Here is a 16787-nt window from a genome sequence, read left to right on the forward strand (position 1 = left end):
CCGAATGACAGAAGGGACGTGATGTTAGAGGAAATGAATCGTCTCATTCTTGGCATTTTTGCTAAAAATGAAACCAGAAGAAAGAGAAGGAAATTACAGTTAAATGGGAGAGTGGCCCACAGGTGGATGGAACTTAGATGGTCAAATAAAGATATTAGTTTCATTGCACATCCAAAAGTCTGAAAAAGAAACATCATTGTATAGGAGAACTGGTCACCTTGGTCTTGAAGTGCTCACGATGAGTTTAAACAAAGGGACCACCATGAAGATAGTTGTAGATTATATTTCCACATAAATGAGAAGGTAGGTGAAGTTTGCAGAAGACATCTCTAAATCAAATCAGTGTCTACTTTAATATGCAGTGACTTTAGGACAAAGATAAGTATGTAGAAGTATAGTGAAAAATGCTTTAGAAAATAAGGCTCAGGATAAAGAAATGAAAGCCTTGTAGATAATACAGGAGGTTTGTAGACAATATAGGAATGTCATGTACACACATATATCATGAACGTTTTTTTCAAGAAAAAGATTGGGTGGCAACAGATAATTTCAGCACTGAAAGGTATCACAGAAATGAAACTGAATATATTTTAACATAAAGGAAATTAATGGTTCCTGATGTGTAAGTCACTTCTCAAATCAACTTGTTTGTGTATAGTCAGACTGCAAGCTTGTTAAAGCAAAGATAAGAATTAATATCAAACTAGAAAAGAGTGATAGTTAGGAGATACTGAATGAAATTAAAAGTTCCCTCTTTCACCAAATAGATTACTTAAAAAAGGACTTGGGGGGGGGGCACATGGATAAAGGAACAGATAACAACAAAGACATACTATATTCTAAAAAAGTCCAAGTGATACAAAGATATCAAAAGGACCTGCCAACATTTTTTTTTCTTTTTGGAGGCGGGAAGGCAGGGTAATTGGGGTTAAATGACTTACCCAAGGTCACACAGCTATTAAGTGTTAAGTGTCTGAGGTTACATTTGAACTCAGGTCCTCCTGACTCCAGGCCCGGTGCTCTATTCACTGAGCTACCTAGCCACTCCAAGCCTGCCAACTATTTAACCAACTAGTTCTTGATCTTGCCAAATAGATATGGCAACCAGGGGAAAATCTGGCTTGTAATATAAATGCTTATGCAAAATCTTATGGTAGAAGTCTATAAGCGCTATCGGGTCACAAAACAGTGAGAAGTGAGGGAGTTTGCAAGAGGTTGATTTGAAACTCAGTGAATTCAGATCACCCAAGAGAATTTAAGGATAACCTGGTAGGACTCTTAGCAAATGCAAATCTATTTCTTATTCTAGCTAGGGAATCATCCCCAGGTTGGGAGTGGAGTGGCTGAAATTTTGAACCCAAAATCATACCCACAGGGACATAGCACTGATGTTACCTATAGTTAGAGGAAGCAGCTGCTTGTTGGTGAGAGTTCAAGAAGCAAGGAAAGGCCTCTATGAACCCTTAGAAACAATAGAGTCTAAGAGCTGAAAGGGGTCTCGGGCTAATGCAATTCATTACCTGCACAGGAATTCCTTCTCTAGGAACTCTAATGAGGAGGCATCTAGTGTCAATCTGAAGACCTCCAGTTATAAAGGCTGATTTAATCATTAGGAGACCAGGTGATGCCATAAAGAGGGCACTGGGCCTAGAGTCAGGAAGACAAGATCAAATTCTGCCTCGGATACCAAGTACTTGTGTGATTCTGGGCAAATCACTTAATTTCTGTCTGCTTCAGCTTCCTCATCTGTAAAATGGAGATACTACCATCGACCTTTCAGGATGGTTGTGACGATCAAATGAGATGATATTTGTAAAGTGCCTTGTAACTTCAAAATGCTATATAAATACCAGTTATTATTATTAGGATTATTTTTTCATTCAGAGAGTTGAAATCATTATCTTGACAAATTATAACAATGGGTCCCGGGTTGTACCTTCTGGTGCATGAAAAGCTAGTATAAAACTTTTTTCCACATAGCCCTTTAAGTACATGATTCCTGATACTTTTGTTTGATGAGACTGCATGATTGAGAATCAGGGAAAAGTATGATTTATGAAGAATCAAAATTGAAAATGACCCAAAGGGTAATGGAGAAATGCTACTATAGGCAGGTAGGTTGAAGCACATTGTCAATGATTTTGTATAGAGGAGGTGGTGTAAAAGAAATCATTCCAGAGGTATATGATTGGGAAAGGAGATGATTTAGTATGGAGTAATAATGCATGGCAGCCCATGTACTGGGCTTGTATTGCTCTGGAAGTCAAGACACAGAGGAAGGTCTCCAGCATGTTAGGTGGACCTCCTAGGGAAAAGGGCATGGATGGGAAAGGTACAAACTGAGAAGACATGGATGGGCTGCTATCTACACTGCTGGAGGGAGTATCCACATTGATGAGATCACGGAGTTTGGTAAAACTTTCTATAACACTTCTGTTTCAATGAATATTTGTTCATAGTGGGAAGGTGGTAGACTCTATGGTTTCAAGGGCCCTTCAGCTCTATCTGTATGTTCCTACAACTCAGACCTAGGTACCTTCTCCAGCCTAGGCATCGACGGTTCCTGGAGTTCTAGTGTAACAGGTTCATAGTTCAGAAAACGTTGTGAGCCAACTTGGGGATGGTTGCCATGGTGTGTAGTGATATTTGACTTAAATTGGGAGAGATATGGCTTTCTTTAATTAGAACCAGCCCTCCCTCTCTTCACTGAATAGTTAAGATTAGACACAATAACTCAGGCCTCAGAGAGGAGGAAGCTGAAAGTTTAGAAGTACCTGCTCCCTCCATCCAGCTGGAAAGGGATTTAGAGGTAGCCAGCCCTCTGGGGAGGAGAAGGGCAAGATTCTTTCCCTTTTGGCCTCTGAGGGAAGTTCTTTCTTCAGAGCATAAAGCTTAGTGATATGATTAAGTGGAGGTCACCTTTCTGACAAATTTTTTGCTAATGAAATTTTGCCAATTTGGGTGTAATTAAGGTTAGTAAGCAAATGCCCCTGAGAGGGTTAAGGTTGGGAGGGCAATACTATTAGCCATCCAGATGGAATAAAGGTTAATCAGGGTAAAAGATGCATAAAAAAGAATAGTGTAAAGGATGTAAGATGGAACTGAGATTCCAAGAGAGAAGTGCTAAAATGAAGGAATTCAGAAAAGTCTTCGAGAATCAGAAAGTTTATGAGGGTTTACTTTAAGACACTCATGGCCATTCATGAATGTGATTTAGCATTAGGATTAGTGCTGCCTTTGCTCCTTGTTTCTGCTCTGAAAAAAACTTCAGAGTTCATGTTATTCTAAGGCTGCTTCACCAAGGAAATAAGATATAAATGGAAATGGTTATTTTTTTGAAAATCTGTTATTTGGATGAAAATGTATACTATGAATGAACAAATATGTTATTTTCTTATCTACTGCTACACTTTTGTTAATGCTAATGGTGGGGAATATTAGAACGAAGGGAGAAAGATTGTGAAAAATAGGAGGGGGGATCGGTAAGGAAGGGGAACAAAGCTCAGCTGCTTTGCAAATGCTTAAAAATTCCCCAATGGTTTTTGTCTATGTAACACTTTGCAAACTTTGTCTTATGCTTGCTAAGGGGAAGAGAACTGTATTGTGGGAAGTGCAACAAATGTAAATTGTATGAATAAAGAGCTTCCTGGGCAGTGCAGATGAAGTCTTGAACAGTCCTGACAGAGACCTGGGCAGCACGGAGTTTGATCTTCCAGATTAAATCTGAAAGGAGAGATTTAGCTTTTTTTACTGGACTTCTTGGAGTTTCCACTTCCACGGGCATAACTGACAGAATGTTTATTCGTGAATGAAGCACACTTTTCTGATCTTCACTAAAATTTGTTGGAATGAATGTGCATTTATTATGGTCAAAGACAACTCCAGTTAGTATTCTCAGTGAAGCAAATTCACTAATTGTGCTTTTGTTTCGCTTTATGTTCTGAAGGTTAATTGTTTACATGATGTCTTTTATGTTGATTATGTCCCTCAGCCCATGAAAAAGTGTCTGCCTTTCCATAAATCTCTGATTTTGCTTCATTAAGCCAAGCTCAAATAATATGTTTTGACTTAAAATAGTCCTAATCAGAAGACAGAATTAGTTGAACAAGCAATTCATTAAACACTCTTCCGATGTGTCAGGCACTTACCTGGGGATCCACATAAGAGGAAAATAGTCCCTGCCCTCAGGAAGCTCTCAGAATAGAAGGCTAAACAAAAGCATAACCTATTGCATTAATTTACTAATTGTTCTTTCCCTTAGGACCTGAATTTGATGACTATTTACACATCACACACACACACACACACACACACACACACACACACTGGCTTTCAGTTATTTACATTTGCATTTCACATTTCGGAGCTTTAAGTGACTGTTCTTCTAATAGATAGCCTTTGAAGTACTAACCTGACCTCAGTTGTAGCAGCTGGTTCAATATCTGAGTACTTTATTTTTGATTGGGGACTATTCTTTTTCCCTACTGTCTTTCCCTTTCCTTCTAGCTCAAATCTGCTAAAGTGATAATATTTGGGGAACAAATTTACTAAGTAATCAGTAGTCCTTAAAGTGTTTATTTACTATATAAAAGTTGCATTAAAGAACTATAAGAAAATTAGAAAGGATTCAGAGAAGAGTAACAAAAATGATTAAGAGCTGGAGGGACTGACAAGGAGGAAAGATAAAAGGAATTAACTAGGCAGAGATTTCCCAAATTATGACTAAGAGGGGCTTGATGACAATCTATGAGCATTTGTATACACCAGTGAAGGAGAAGAATTGTTTATGGCAGTCCAGAGGGGATAGCCAGGCATAATGGAATGCAATTATAAGGAGGCAAATGCATTTATTTATTTTACTCTTTTGCTTATGAGCTAACCGAATGTGATTCACTTGACTGATTAATTTGGTGAGCACTTCAGGCCCCTGGCATTTAAATAAACCAATGGGAACTCAGAGGAGGCAAAAAGCTGCTTCTATTGTCATAGGAACACTGGATTGGATTCTGGCCTTATATTAGCCACAAACTTGCTGTGTGACCTTGGGGAAGTCAATTTTACACCTCCATGAGCCTTGGCTTTCTCATTTGTAAAATGACATCTTTGGATAAATAGCCTTCTATTTATCTTCTAGCTCTAAGATTCTGTGAGTTCATACAGCAAGCCACACAAAAATCATGTCAATGTTTTAAGGAAACACAGGTCATCATATAATGATGACCAACAATAATGACAATATTATTATATTTTGCTAATAATAATAAATAATTTTTATTAATTATAAATAATGATAAAAATAATATTTTGTTGCTGTGCCAATTCCTTCCACCACAAAGATGGAACTTGTATACAGTTTAGCAGATGAGCCTTGTGGAATTGTCTGAGTTTTGGGGAGGTCCACTGATTTGCCCATGGTTACAGGGTTAGTAAGTGTGAGAGGCAGGAGCTGAATCCTGCCTTTGCTAAGTATGGCATCCTATATACATCTTCAAGCTACTGCACATGGCAGTAAGCCTTCCTTAACTTCTTCCAATTTTTTTCATAGCCTAGAGAAAAATCTTTGAATTCTTCTGGTTCTCAAAATTTTGTCACTTTGTATGAAGGGAGATATGCACAAGGCAGGATTCAGCTACAGTGACCATGTCTCTACAAGCAAAGCATGGAACTGAGGCAAGTTTTGCACTAAGAACTTTGTGGCAGACTGGTGTTGATTGATCTGGAGCTTTGAGGCCCAAGTGGTATTTGTGCATTTTCAAAAGGGTAGAAATAAAAAGTGGTGGCCATCTGCCTACTACGATACATGCCTATGCTGGTTTCATGATTTGACTGACTTGACCAGGTAGCTACTTAGACAATGTTTGATTTTTTTTTCTGACTAAATTTCCTTGAAGACTTTGTGCCTTACTTTATTGCTTTTTTTACTGAATGGTTGGTTAACTCAATTGGTTAGAGCAGTGATCTCTACATTTAAAAAAAAGAGATGATTTACAACTATCAGGAAAAAAAAAAACAAAGCAAATAAAACATTTGGTCATATACTCCTAATTTATGAATATTTGGTAATTTATAAACAGCATGTGGTCACAACTTTTAAAAAATAATTATGCATCTTATAAACTTATATGAAAAGCTAAATATTAAAAAAAAGAGAGAGAAAGATATAGTGAGTAGCAGGCCATGGAGTTTACTGAGGATGGAAGCTGGATGATCAGACCTGAGCTTTAGTAAAATCATTTTGGCAGCTATGTGCAGATGGATTGAAGGTGGGAGAGAGTAGACAGGGTGACCTATTTGGAAGTTTTTGCAATAATCCAGGTGAGAGATGATGAGAGTTTGAACTGGGGTCTTGACTATGTGAGTCAAAAGAAGGGAATGTATAGGAGTTGTAGAGGTAGAAATGAGAAGATTTAGCAACTATAGGGTAAAAAAAAGTGAAGAATCAAGAATAATATCAAAGATGCAAACCTGGGTGACTAGGAAGATGGTGGTGGCCTCAAAAGAGACAGTAAAATTTGGAAGAGGGTTGGTTTGGCAGGAAAGATAAATAATTCTGTCAAGGATGTGCTGAGTTTAAGATGTCTAAGGGACCTTGAGCTCAAAAACTTTTAATAGGCAGTTGGAGATGTGGGCCTAGAATTCAAGAGAAAGATTAGGCCTGGATATATAGATTTGTGAATATGCATAGAGATGATAATGGAACCTCTGGGAATGGATGAAGTCACCAAGTGAAAGAGTATGTAGAGAAAAAAGAATAAGGCCCCAGCCTGCGGGCCTTGAGCAATACTCACAGTTAGGCAATGGGATGGATGGTAATCTAGCAATGGAGATGAGGTTTTTCTCAGGTTAAAAAAATAGTAAAATAATAAAAAGAGAGAATTATCAAGAAGACCTAGGGAGGAGAAAGTAAGCCAGGAGGCATGACTGATCAACAATGTCAGATACACAGACAGGTCCAGAAGGATGAAGACTGAGGAAAGGCCATTCAAGCTTGGTAAGTAGGAGGACAGTAGTGTCTTTGAATAGAGCATTTTCAGTTGAGTGAGGAGACAAGGATAATGGGGAGCTTGAGAGCCTGAGACCTGGAAGGATGGTGGTACCTTCGATGGAAATAAGAAAATTCAGAAAAGGGGTGAGTTTTAGGGAGAACGATGATGTAATTGAAACATACCCATCCTTCCTCACTACTCATTCTTTTCTACAACAACAGAAAAAAAAAAAGAGTATATATTGGAGACTTTTACCAGTGTCTGCCCTAAAGTACAGTGTCTGTACCTTCTGGAACACCAGTAGCAGCCATGAAGGATTCCAGAGGAGCTGGGGATTAGGGAGGTTGAGAGTGAGGAGGGGCAAGGAATTTCACCAGCACAGATGCTGCGGCTGCTTGGGGCTGAGTAGGATTTAACACTCCCAGGGCCCCACAAACCAGGGCAGTCACAGGAAAGATCAGCAGTGAGAGGAAGAAGAGTAGAGATCAGTTTGTGATCGGCTATGGGGAGGGGGGAATGAAATTTTATCCATGTTCTCTCATACACTCTTGCAGTCAAGCCTATCTTTTGGGGGATAATTTTATGACCTCCACTTTGGAGATCACCATATCAGAAAGTACCCAAATCAATCTGCAAACATTTATTGAATACTTCCTCTGGGAAGTCTTCCTTTACTACTTTGGCTTATAGTGATTATTTTTCCTTTAATATCTTCCACCTGGTGGCTAGGTGGTACGGAGAATAGAGCACTGACCCTGGAGTCAGGAGGACCTGAGTTCAAATCCAGTCTCAGACACGTCACACTTACTAGCCATGTAACCTTGGGCAAGTCACTTAACCCCAATTGCCCTGCCCTCCCCTCTCCAAAAAAAAGCAAAAAAAAAAAATCTTCTACCTCCTACCTAGTAATTAAAAAAAAATTCAGTATTGTCTCCACAACTAGACCATAAGCCCCTCAAGGGCAGTAATTGTACTTTATATGGTTCCTGCTTCATCTCCTCATTGTGTAAATAGTGCTCCTTAAACATATATCCAAGAAATTTTTGAAAATGAATTCAAATAGTTTATTGTTTGTAAAGGATTTCGCTGAGATATTAGGTTTTGCTGATGGCATCAGTTTTGGGCGTCATAAGCTCTTTTTTTTTGGATCAGGTGCAGAGGGCCCTAGCTTTGGTTCCAAGGCTTTCTTGTTTATTAACCCCTCCCCCCCAATTAGAAGCACAGATTCCCCTTGACCTTCTTGATCTCTGAGCCTGCTTGGATCTCTTTTATGTTTAGAACTTTACTGGACTCAAGGCTTACTGACCTGCTCCCATTCTTTTGCCCTTACCAAAAAGACTAAATGACCTGTTCTATAACACCCACTTCCCCAACATTGGTACCATCTTCAGATTAAGGTAGGATATATATCTATAAGAGAAAAAAGAATTATTCATCTAGAAATAGTACATTGTAGGGTAGGTAGAAGTATGTTTCATATATTTCTTCTTGGCCTAATGTGATGGACTTCTATGTTGCTAGTCTGCACTAAGGTGCCAAAAGTTGCCCTGGCTCATTTTACAACCAGCAAGTTGTAAGGCCCTGAACTGAGGGCCTTTTCTGGTGCAGTCCATGTGCCTTCTTTCCCCACATCCTTAGATTCTGATTTCAGAATTAAATTATTCTGATTTCAGAATGCCACCCTTAGTTTAGGATTCGCCCCATGTGGACACCTTGGACCTAGCCGATTCCTTCTTTTAGAAGCTCAAGGTTACTTTTACCCAATAAATAGATTCCTTAGTACTGACAGATATTAGTGATATACTCATATTCCTGGCCATAATTACTCACTTTCCTCTCCCCCCTAACAAGAAAAAGATAATAAGAGACAAATACAGAATAATAAATAGATATATTTAACAATATACTACACCACCACTCCAGAGTACGTAATGAGGAGTCTATCTATGGCAGAGGTACATTACTTTATATTGTTAATTGTCTTATCTCCCTAGATAGATAGTTTCAGCTCCTTGAGGTCAGAGACTACTAGTCTTAAATTCCTTGTATTCTTTTCTATTCCTCACAGTGCCTTGCATAGGCTGCATGTTTAGTAAATAGCTATTGATCCATCAGTTGATTGCTCGGAGATTTGGGGTCTAGGCTAAGAGACAATGATTTGAATAGCATCACATACTAAGTAAGTGATCAGTGAGGTAATGGAGGCCAGCACTTAGATCCCTTAGTATTTATCAGCTTGTAAAGAGAAAACAGCAAAGAGAAATGTGATTTTTTTTGTCCTGGTTCTCTTAGTATGAGAGTTAATTAATTTCATTCATTATCTGCTTCCGTGGTGCAGATTTCAGTTTTCTTCTCCTTCCTTATTCCCTCAGTGTTCCCCTGGCTTAACCCACATGATCAGTTTTAGAATGATTCAATGAAAAAAGAATCATAGCAGTCAGAAATGGACTACATGGCCCTCTAACAACTTAATATTTATCCACTGCCTCTGCTGAATGGCTGAAAGCTTCAAAGACGCTATTATTGTTTCTTTAGTGGGAAGGAGAGGCCAGGAGAACAAGACCAGGAATGTGGACATAAAGCTGCCTCTTTTAGAGCTGAAACTGTCCTGTCCAACTTCAATTCTAGGAGGTGAGCGACTTGCCTAAGGTCACTTGGTAAGTTAATGGTAGCACTGGGACTAGAAGTCAGATCTCCCGTCCACTGGTCTTTCCATTACACTATAGTAAATTCCATATTTAAATGCTTTAAAGTTTGAAAGGCACTGTCTTTCTTTCTTTTTTTTTTTAAGCAACTGGGGTTAAGTAACTTGCTCAAGGTTACACGGCCAGTTATTTCTGGGTGTAGTGCTAGGTATCTGAGCCCAGATTTGATCCCCAGGTCATCCTAACACTGGGGCCTGTGCTCTTACTCTCTGTGCTACCTGGCCACCCCTAAGGCGCTGTTCTTCTAACAAATCTTTGAGGTAAGTAATATAAGCACTATGATCCTGTAAGGGTAATGGGATTTAAAGATCTCCCATGCCCCATGGACGTGCTGACATAGCAGAGCAAGAGAAAGTGAAAAGCCGAGCTAACGGTCCTGCAGTTGGCAGTTGGTGGCGGTTGCCTTTTTTTTTTTTTTGAGTTAGGACTCCGGCTGAGCACTGCCAGGGGCCGGAGCTGCTGGGAGCGCTCTTCCAGGATGCTGGGTGGTTGCTGTGAGTGGGGAGAGGAGGACCTTTGCCTGAGGTAGCCTGTTCTGTTTTAAAGGCTTGAAAATATGGGTGCTTTCTACTTTATCTACCTGTGCCAATATCATAACTACTCTGATGGCTTTCACTTTCTGGTTTTGGGACTCAGACTTTTGGTATCTTAATAAATTTTCTAGTTTATTTCCCCAAATGGCAAACCTGACGTATTTTGTGATGGATAATTATATCAGCATATTTGTAATCTCTATAGGCATTGTGAATATGGCATTGCTGATACAGATCCTCATTTTACAGATAAGGAAACTGAGACTCTGAATTGTGACTTAGTATCGCTCAACTAGCAAATATCTAAGGCGTGACTTAAACTCAGGTCCCCTACCCCTCGTTTACCTCTCATGTGTTTTCCAGAAACCTGGGGCTGACTTAGCATAATTGTCAGAGGACCACAGGTTTCGAGCTGGCTGTGATTGTAGAGACCTTCCAGTCTAACCCCCTTGGTTTTATAGAAAGAAAACAGAGGCACCAGAGAGATGAATCAATGTCCTCAAGGTCACACAGGTATTAAGTGTGAAAACTAGCCTTGGAGCCCATGTTCTTTGACATCAAACCTTTTTCTACTACCCTACTCTGCTTCGTCCTTCCAATCTCTTCAAACATAGAGGATAAAGAGTCCTTTTAGAAATAGCTTGGGTTGGAAACTTCCCAAATATTTCTGAAAAAAAATGTCAGGCTGGTAGGATTATTGTGATGATAGACATTTCATTCCAGAGGCCTTGTGAAACATAGTCCTGTCTCTTCCTTTCCCCTCATCCCACAATAAGTGCTAGGTAATCGCTGGATAGACTCAGTGTACCAGAAAGGTGCTTCTAAGCTAAAGGTTCATCCTCATGGGTGGCCTAGGGTCCCAGTCCGCTGAAGAGAAGTCATTGCCACACAGAGATCCCAACTATGTGGCACTTTTCCCTTGCTCAGCCAGCCAGGGGACTAAAGAGCCTCTGGAAGAGAACGCTCTTTGAACTATGGCTACGGATAATGCTGGGTTTGTAGGAGAGACAACGGGAGAAGGGAAGAAGTGGTGCGTTAGATTCTGTAGCATGGGGATTACGATTTTCCCGTATGAAGTCATGCTCCTCAAGTCTGCATTTCCCTCTAGAGCTGGCTAGCAGCGAGCTTTGTTGACAGCCATACATAATGCTCTTCTAACATTTTCTTTTCTCTCTCTCCCCTAAATCCATGAAAAGAAGCCTGGCACAGAATTAGGAAATTTCAGATTTTCTTACGGGATTGAAGCCCCATGTGTTATTAAAGAGGAAAATTGTCTTACAAGGGCCAGAGGAATCAGAAATTAGGGAATTCCCTACCTCTTCTCCAGGGAATTTCAGATCTCCAGGAGCAAAAAAGAAGACCATAGTAGAGAGAAGGGGACAGGGATGAGACAGAGAGAGGGGAGGAAAATGAGGGGATAGGGAAGGTTTGTGAACTAAGCAGTGTATTATTATTTCCATTTTATAGATAGAGAAGCTGAGGCTGATGGTGTTTAAGTGATTTGTCCATGGTCATATATCACTATTCTCCCATCTGGAAGGGACCTACTGGAACTGGGTGGGGGCTGAAAACATAGAAAATAAAAAATCAAGTAAATAAGTATTTACTAAGCCTGTGCCAGGCTAAGAACAAACCCTGGTCCTCCTCTCAAAGAACCTGGAAGTCTAAAATGTCAAGAGGAGGAAGGACCCTAGAACACAAAACATACTGTTACTTCTACTGCTACTCCTACTATTATTATTATTTTAGTGGGAAATGGTAGGTTCAAGATATGGACCTGTCATTTCATCAGTGTGAACTCAGTGTAGAAAATCCCTTCACTGAATGCATATGAATGACCTACAGTTTCAGAGAGTGGTCTGGGAGTATTGGGAAGTCCATGGCTTCCCATGGTTGCTCAGAGAGTATGGGCCAGAGACAAGCACTGGAACCCACACCTTCCTAATTCCAAGCCCACTAATCCCCTAATCCACATTGCCTTTCTGTGACTATGAACTAATAATGATGATAAAAACAAGAGTTCACACTTATATAATACTTCAGGTCTACAGAGTGTGTTCCTGGCAGTAATCCCTAGACATGTGTCAGAATATCAAAGGTCTATAGAACACAGAATATAGACTGTCAGAGCTAGAGAGAACTTTGAGAAGCAGAATTTTAGAACTGGGAAAGCACATAGAGAAAACCGAGTCCAACACTCTCATTGTGTAGTCAGGAAACCAATGGGAATGAATGTTACCCATTGTCACATAGCCAGTGAACTACAGAATAAGGACTAGGTGGTGTAGTGGATAAAGCCCTAGGTTTGGAACTCATTTTCATGAGTTCAAAGCCAGTCTCAGATACTTACTAGCTGTGTGACCCTGGGCAAGTCATTTAACACTGCCTCAATTCCTCATCTGTAAAATGAACTCAAAAAGGAAATGACAAACCACTCCAGTTTCTCTCCCAAGAAAACTCCAAATGGGGTCGCCGAGAGTTGGACACAACTTAAAAAACTTAATAACAACAAAAGGACTAGAAATTCTGGGTTCCTGACTCTGAATTTACGAGAATTTCCTCCCCATCATTGCTACCCCCTGGTAGCAACTCACATAAGCAGGCAATTGTCAAAAGTCAAATCTTGAAACCAAATTTCCTAATTCCATGGGACTGTCTTTCTTCATAAATCTATACCTTCTTCTGACTTAATTAATTCTGTGAGTAGTGCTATCATCCACATATTTTGGGTCCTTGTTTGGGACGTTGGCAAGATCTCTGGCTCTATTCTCTTCCTCACTTTTCATATCCCATTTCATTAACTAGGTAGCTACATGGCACAATGAATGGATGGAATGTTGGCTGGAATCATGCACAAAGATCCAAGTTTGAATCTTGCCTCAGACACGTGCCCAGTGGTGACACTGAGCAAGTAACTTACCGTCTCAGACTCAGTTTCTTCATCTGTAAATAAGGATAATAATGAATTGTTGTGAGGATCAAATAGTATAGCATATGGAAAGTGCTTTGCAAACCTTAAAGTGCTGTATAATGTTGGCTAATATTATAATTATAACCAATTAGTTACCAAGCTCTCTAGTCCTTCACGACATCTCTTATCTGTCATCATTTCTATGCTCATTGCCATTGTCCCATTACAAGCTACCATCATTGTCATCCAGTACTATTGAAGCAGTCACTTAATAGACCTTCCTGCCTCCGTTTATCCCACTTCTAATCAATTCTTCATCCTGCCATCAGAATAAGCTTCCTTATGTATAGATCTATTAAAGATATTCCTTTGCTTAAAAAATCATTTATTTCCTATTGCCTAATAAAGTTTAAACTTTCAAATGATATTCAAGAACCCTCCATGATCTTGTTGGTACTGTGCCTTTCTAGACTGATAGTATTCTCCTCCATGCATTTTTCACTCCATCCTACCTAAATAATTTTCTGTCCCCTCAACATGTCCAGTACTTTACCATCTCTATACCTTTGCTCATGCTGTTCCCTATACCTACACTACCACCACCACTACCACCACCACCAATACCAATACCTATGCCTAGATTGTCTTCCCTTCCTCCTCTTGCCCATTCAATTTCTACCTATCCTTTAAAGACTTCAGTCTAATTTATACTGGACAACTTTTTGTTTTTGATTTCACTATCGTTGTGGCATTTTAAAAGCAGGTGAATAAACAAGAAATTCTTAATAACCAGATAAAGAAGAGCCTATACTAATGTCATTTCCTTCATGAAACCTGATTTCCCCTTTACAACCTTCCTCTCCCCTAGTTCACATTTGGATTTGTGCCTTACTCACATAGCACTTGGGCTTCTTCCTTTCTCTAACATGCTCATCTTGTAATAGCATGAGTTAAACATACTTAACTATGTTTGTATCTTTTCCTACTAGATTGTAAGTTCCAAGAGGGCATGAAAAGGGTCTTATTTAACTTTATCCCCAGCACAATGCATTCCCTCTTCTTCCTCCTCTCCTTCCTCTCCCTCTGTCCTCTACAGTCCACATAGGTTGAAAGAAGTTTGTCATTCAGGATGAAATGGGAACATTGCTCACTCCTGACAGCAAATGAACAAATCAACACAGCTAGACAGCACCAAGGGAGGGAAGGAGGAATATTATTGTCCAACCACCTACCCTTAGCTATGGTGTTACCCTCTCCCAGAAGCTTTATGTTAATAAAACATTCCTTCCCTTGCTCTCCCTACACAGCAAGCTCTCCCAAGCTCTGACCAAGGTCAGCCTGTTCACATGCCAAGAGACTGGGCGTGTTCTATTGGTGACCCTAAAGCATCTTTTGGTTTATGTACAATGCGATTCTGAGAGTTGGTGAAGGTTAATTCTGTCTACCACAAGGTTGTTGGACCACTTATTTTTTTAGTATGCTCTAAACATCAAGTGAGGAAGGCTGAGCGTTGGTGTGGAATTTTATTTTCATCCTGAGGGAGGGGATGTATATGGAGGAGCCACAGACAGCCCTCTCTCTGCCGTATATTCATCAACTTTTGGGTATTCTGTCCAGTCTGAATCTGCCAGGCTGACTGGCTGGCTTGCTGCTTGCAAGAAGCCAAGCATTCTTACCGAGAACTCGAGTATCACGTACAGGAAAGCTGCCATCAGTTCTAATTGATTGGCGCAATCCAAAGGCATGCACCCAACGGAAACAGCCCCTACCTGGAACCCTCTTCCCACCCCCAGCCCCTCATCCTGGAGCTTTGTCCTGGGAAGGAAGGTGCAGGATGCCGGCATATACATTCAATAGCTAGACATCTTCCTATTTTTAGTAGGAGGTTTACTCACCCATCGCAGCTGATGATCTAAAAAATGAGATAACACAGAGTAGCCGAGCTCTAAACGTGAGGTTCCGTCCCCTGGAGCTACCAAGCTGCGAAGAAGGAGAATATTTTTATAGCTTGCTAAAGCCAGGCAGCTCACAGCTCCCTCTAACTCCCTTCTCTATCTCCTCTCCCCTCTCTGGCCCCCACCCCCACCCTTTCTTTCTTCCTCTCTCCCTCCTCCTCTCTCTCCTTCTTTTTTCTCTCTCTCAGTCTTTCTCTTAGTGACCCTGATCTCTGAACTAATTCCATCCCTTCTAATTACTTAATCCTTCTATTGCAGCTTGTATCCCTCCTGTTCAGTTGTCATTGGCAGAAAAGGAAACACCATTTTCTCCTTGGGCCAGGAGAGAATCTGAAACGAATTTGAACATAATATCCATCAGGCTTACAACTATTCTCCATCGAGGCAAGACAACTGTGAAAGATACATATACGTTTAACTATTCAGGTCAGCTTTTGCTTTGCATGGGCGTCTCAGCCTCTTGGTAGGTTTGGGAAGAGTATACAGCAGTATTGTTGAAGCAGATGCTGACATTACAGATTTTTTTTTTTTTATTTTCAGGAGTCAGGGTTTCAGAGAGATTCAGAAAACTCCCTGCATTATGAGGCCCCTGCTGGGCTATGTGTGAGACTCTTGTCAGATGATATCAGTGATTCCTTAGGTAATTCTCTTAAGCTCTGTGCCTTAGTTTTCTTGTCTGTAAAATGCAGGGGCTGTACAGATTCACTGGCACAGCTTTCAACTTAGGATCCTACATATGGTGTAGCTGATGATTTCTACTAAGGGAGGTTACTTGGTTGTGGTTTCAAGCTGAACTATCACCATGAGATAAACCAAGCAGAGTTCTATTTAGACAAGCTCCCCTCTCTAGTCCCCAAGGGATTCCTGAGAATACTCAGGATTTGGGTAGGAAGAAAGTCTCTCTTCCTAAGCACCTATTAAATCAATTAATCAATCAAAAGATATTTATTGAACTCCCAGTAGCTAGACAGAGTGATGCAGTAGAAAGCATTAGGGTAGAACAACTGCTTTCTAGGCTTGACTCTGCTTGTACTAGCTGTTTGACTCTGAGCAAGTCATTTCATTTCTTTGGGTCTTAGTTTCCCCATCTGTAAAATGGAGATAGTCACAATTGTAATAATAATATTGATAATAATAATAGTAATAAAATAATACTTGTTTTTACCTACTTACATTAAGGTGTTGCTTTAAGGATCATATTTGATAATGCATTTAGAGGGCTTAGCAGCTGTAAAAGGCTAGATAAATGTAAGCTATTATGATGATGATTATGATGATTGTGACAATGTGCCCTTTCAACCAACATTTATCAAATGCATAGCCACTGTGCTAGGGGCTGGAGATAGAAAGACAAAAATCAAAGTCTCTTCCTTCAAAGTACTTCTATGCACTTGGGGGATACATATGGAACAACTAAGGGTACTCTGGTTACCAGCCTTCTTTTCTCTCCATCAGGATCTTCAAGACAGCTGGTTTCCACTTGTTTACTGGCTCTGCCTGCCTGTTATTAGGTCAACTTAGGCTCTCACATAGGCACAGAGGCATTCATATGCCCTATAGTCAAATCACTGAGCTCTTCCTCCTGCCAAAGGCAGCTTGTTGGTGCAGTGGATAGAATTCTTATAGGCCTGAAGTCAAGAATATCCAAGTTAAAATCTGGCCTCAGATGCTTAACTAGCTGTAAGGCCTTGGGCAAG

General features: G+C 40.2%; 1 protein-coding gene across 1 annotated transcript in view; it reads right to left on the reverse strand.

Annotated features, from left to right (window-relative positions):
* The window catches only part of LOC138146455 (rap1 GTPase-GDP dissociation stimulator 1-like), a 73882-nt gene extending 58687 nt beyond the window's left edge, over positions 1 to 15195 (reverse strand). Inside the window, exon 1 of the mRNA XM_069068387.1 lies at positions 15031 to 15195. Within this exon, the coding sequence (XP_068924488.1) occupies positions 15031 to 15034 (4 nt within the window). The 5' untranslated portion in view covers positions 15035 to 15195. The remainder of the gene's footprint in view (positions 1 to 15030) is intronic.
* Positions 15196 to 16787: the final 1592 nt, after the last annotated feature.

Source organism: Petaurus breviceps, unplaced genomic scaffold (genome assembly GCF_028583685.1).
Source record: "Petaurus breviceps papuanus isolate PSGF00001 unplaced genomic scaffold, PetGlider_PUasm1.0 90762, whole genome shotgun sequence".
NCBI classification, from domain to species: domain Eukaryota; kingdom Metazoa; phylum Chordata; class Mammalia; order Diprotodontia; family Petauridae; genus Petaurus; species Petaurus breviceps.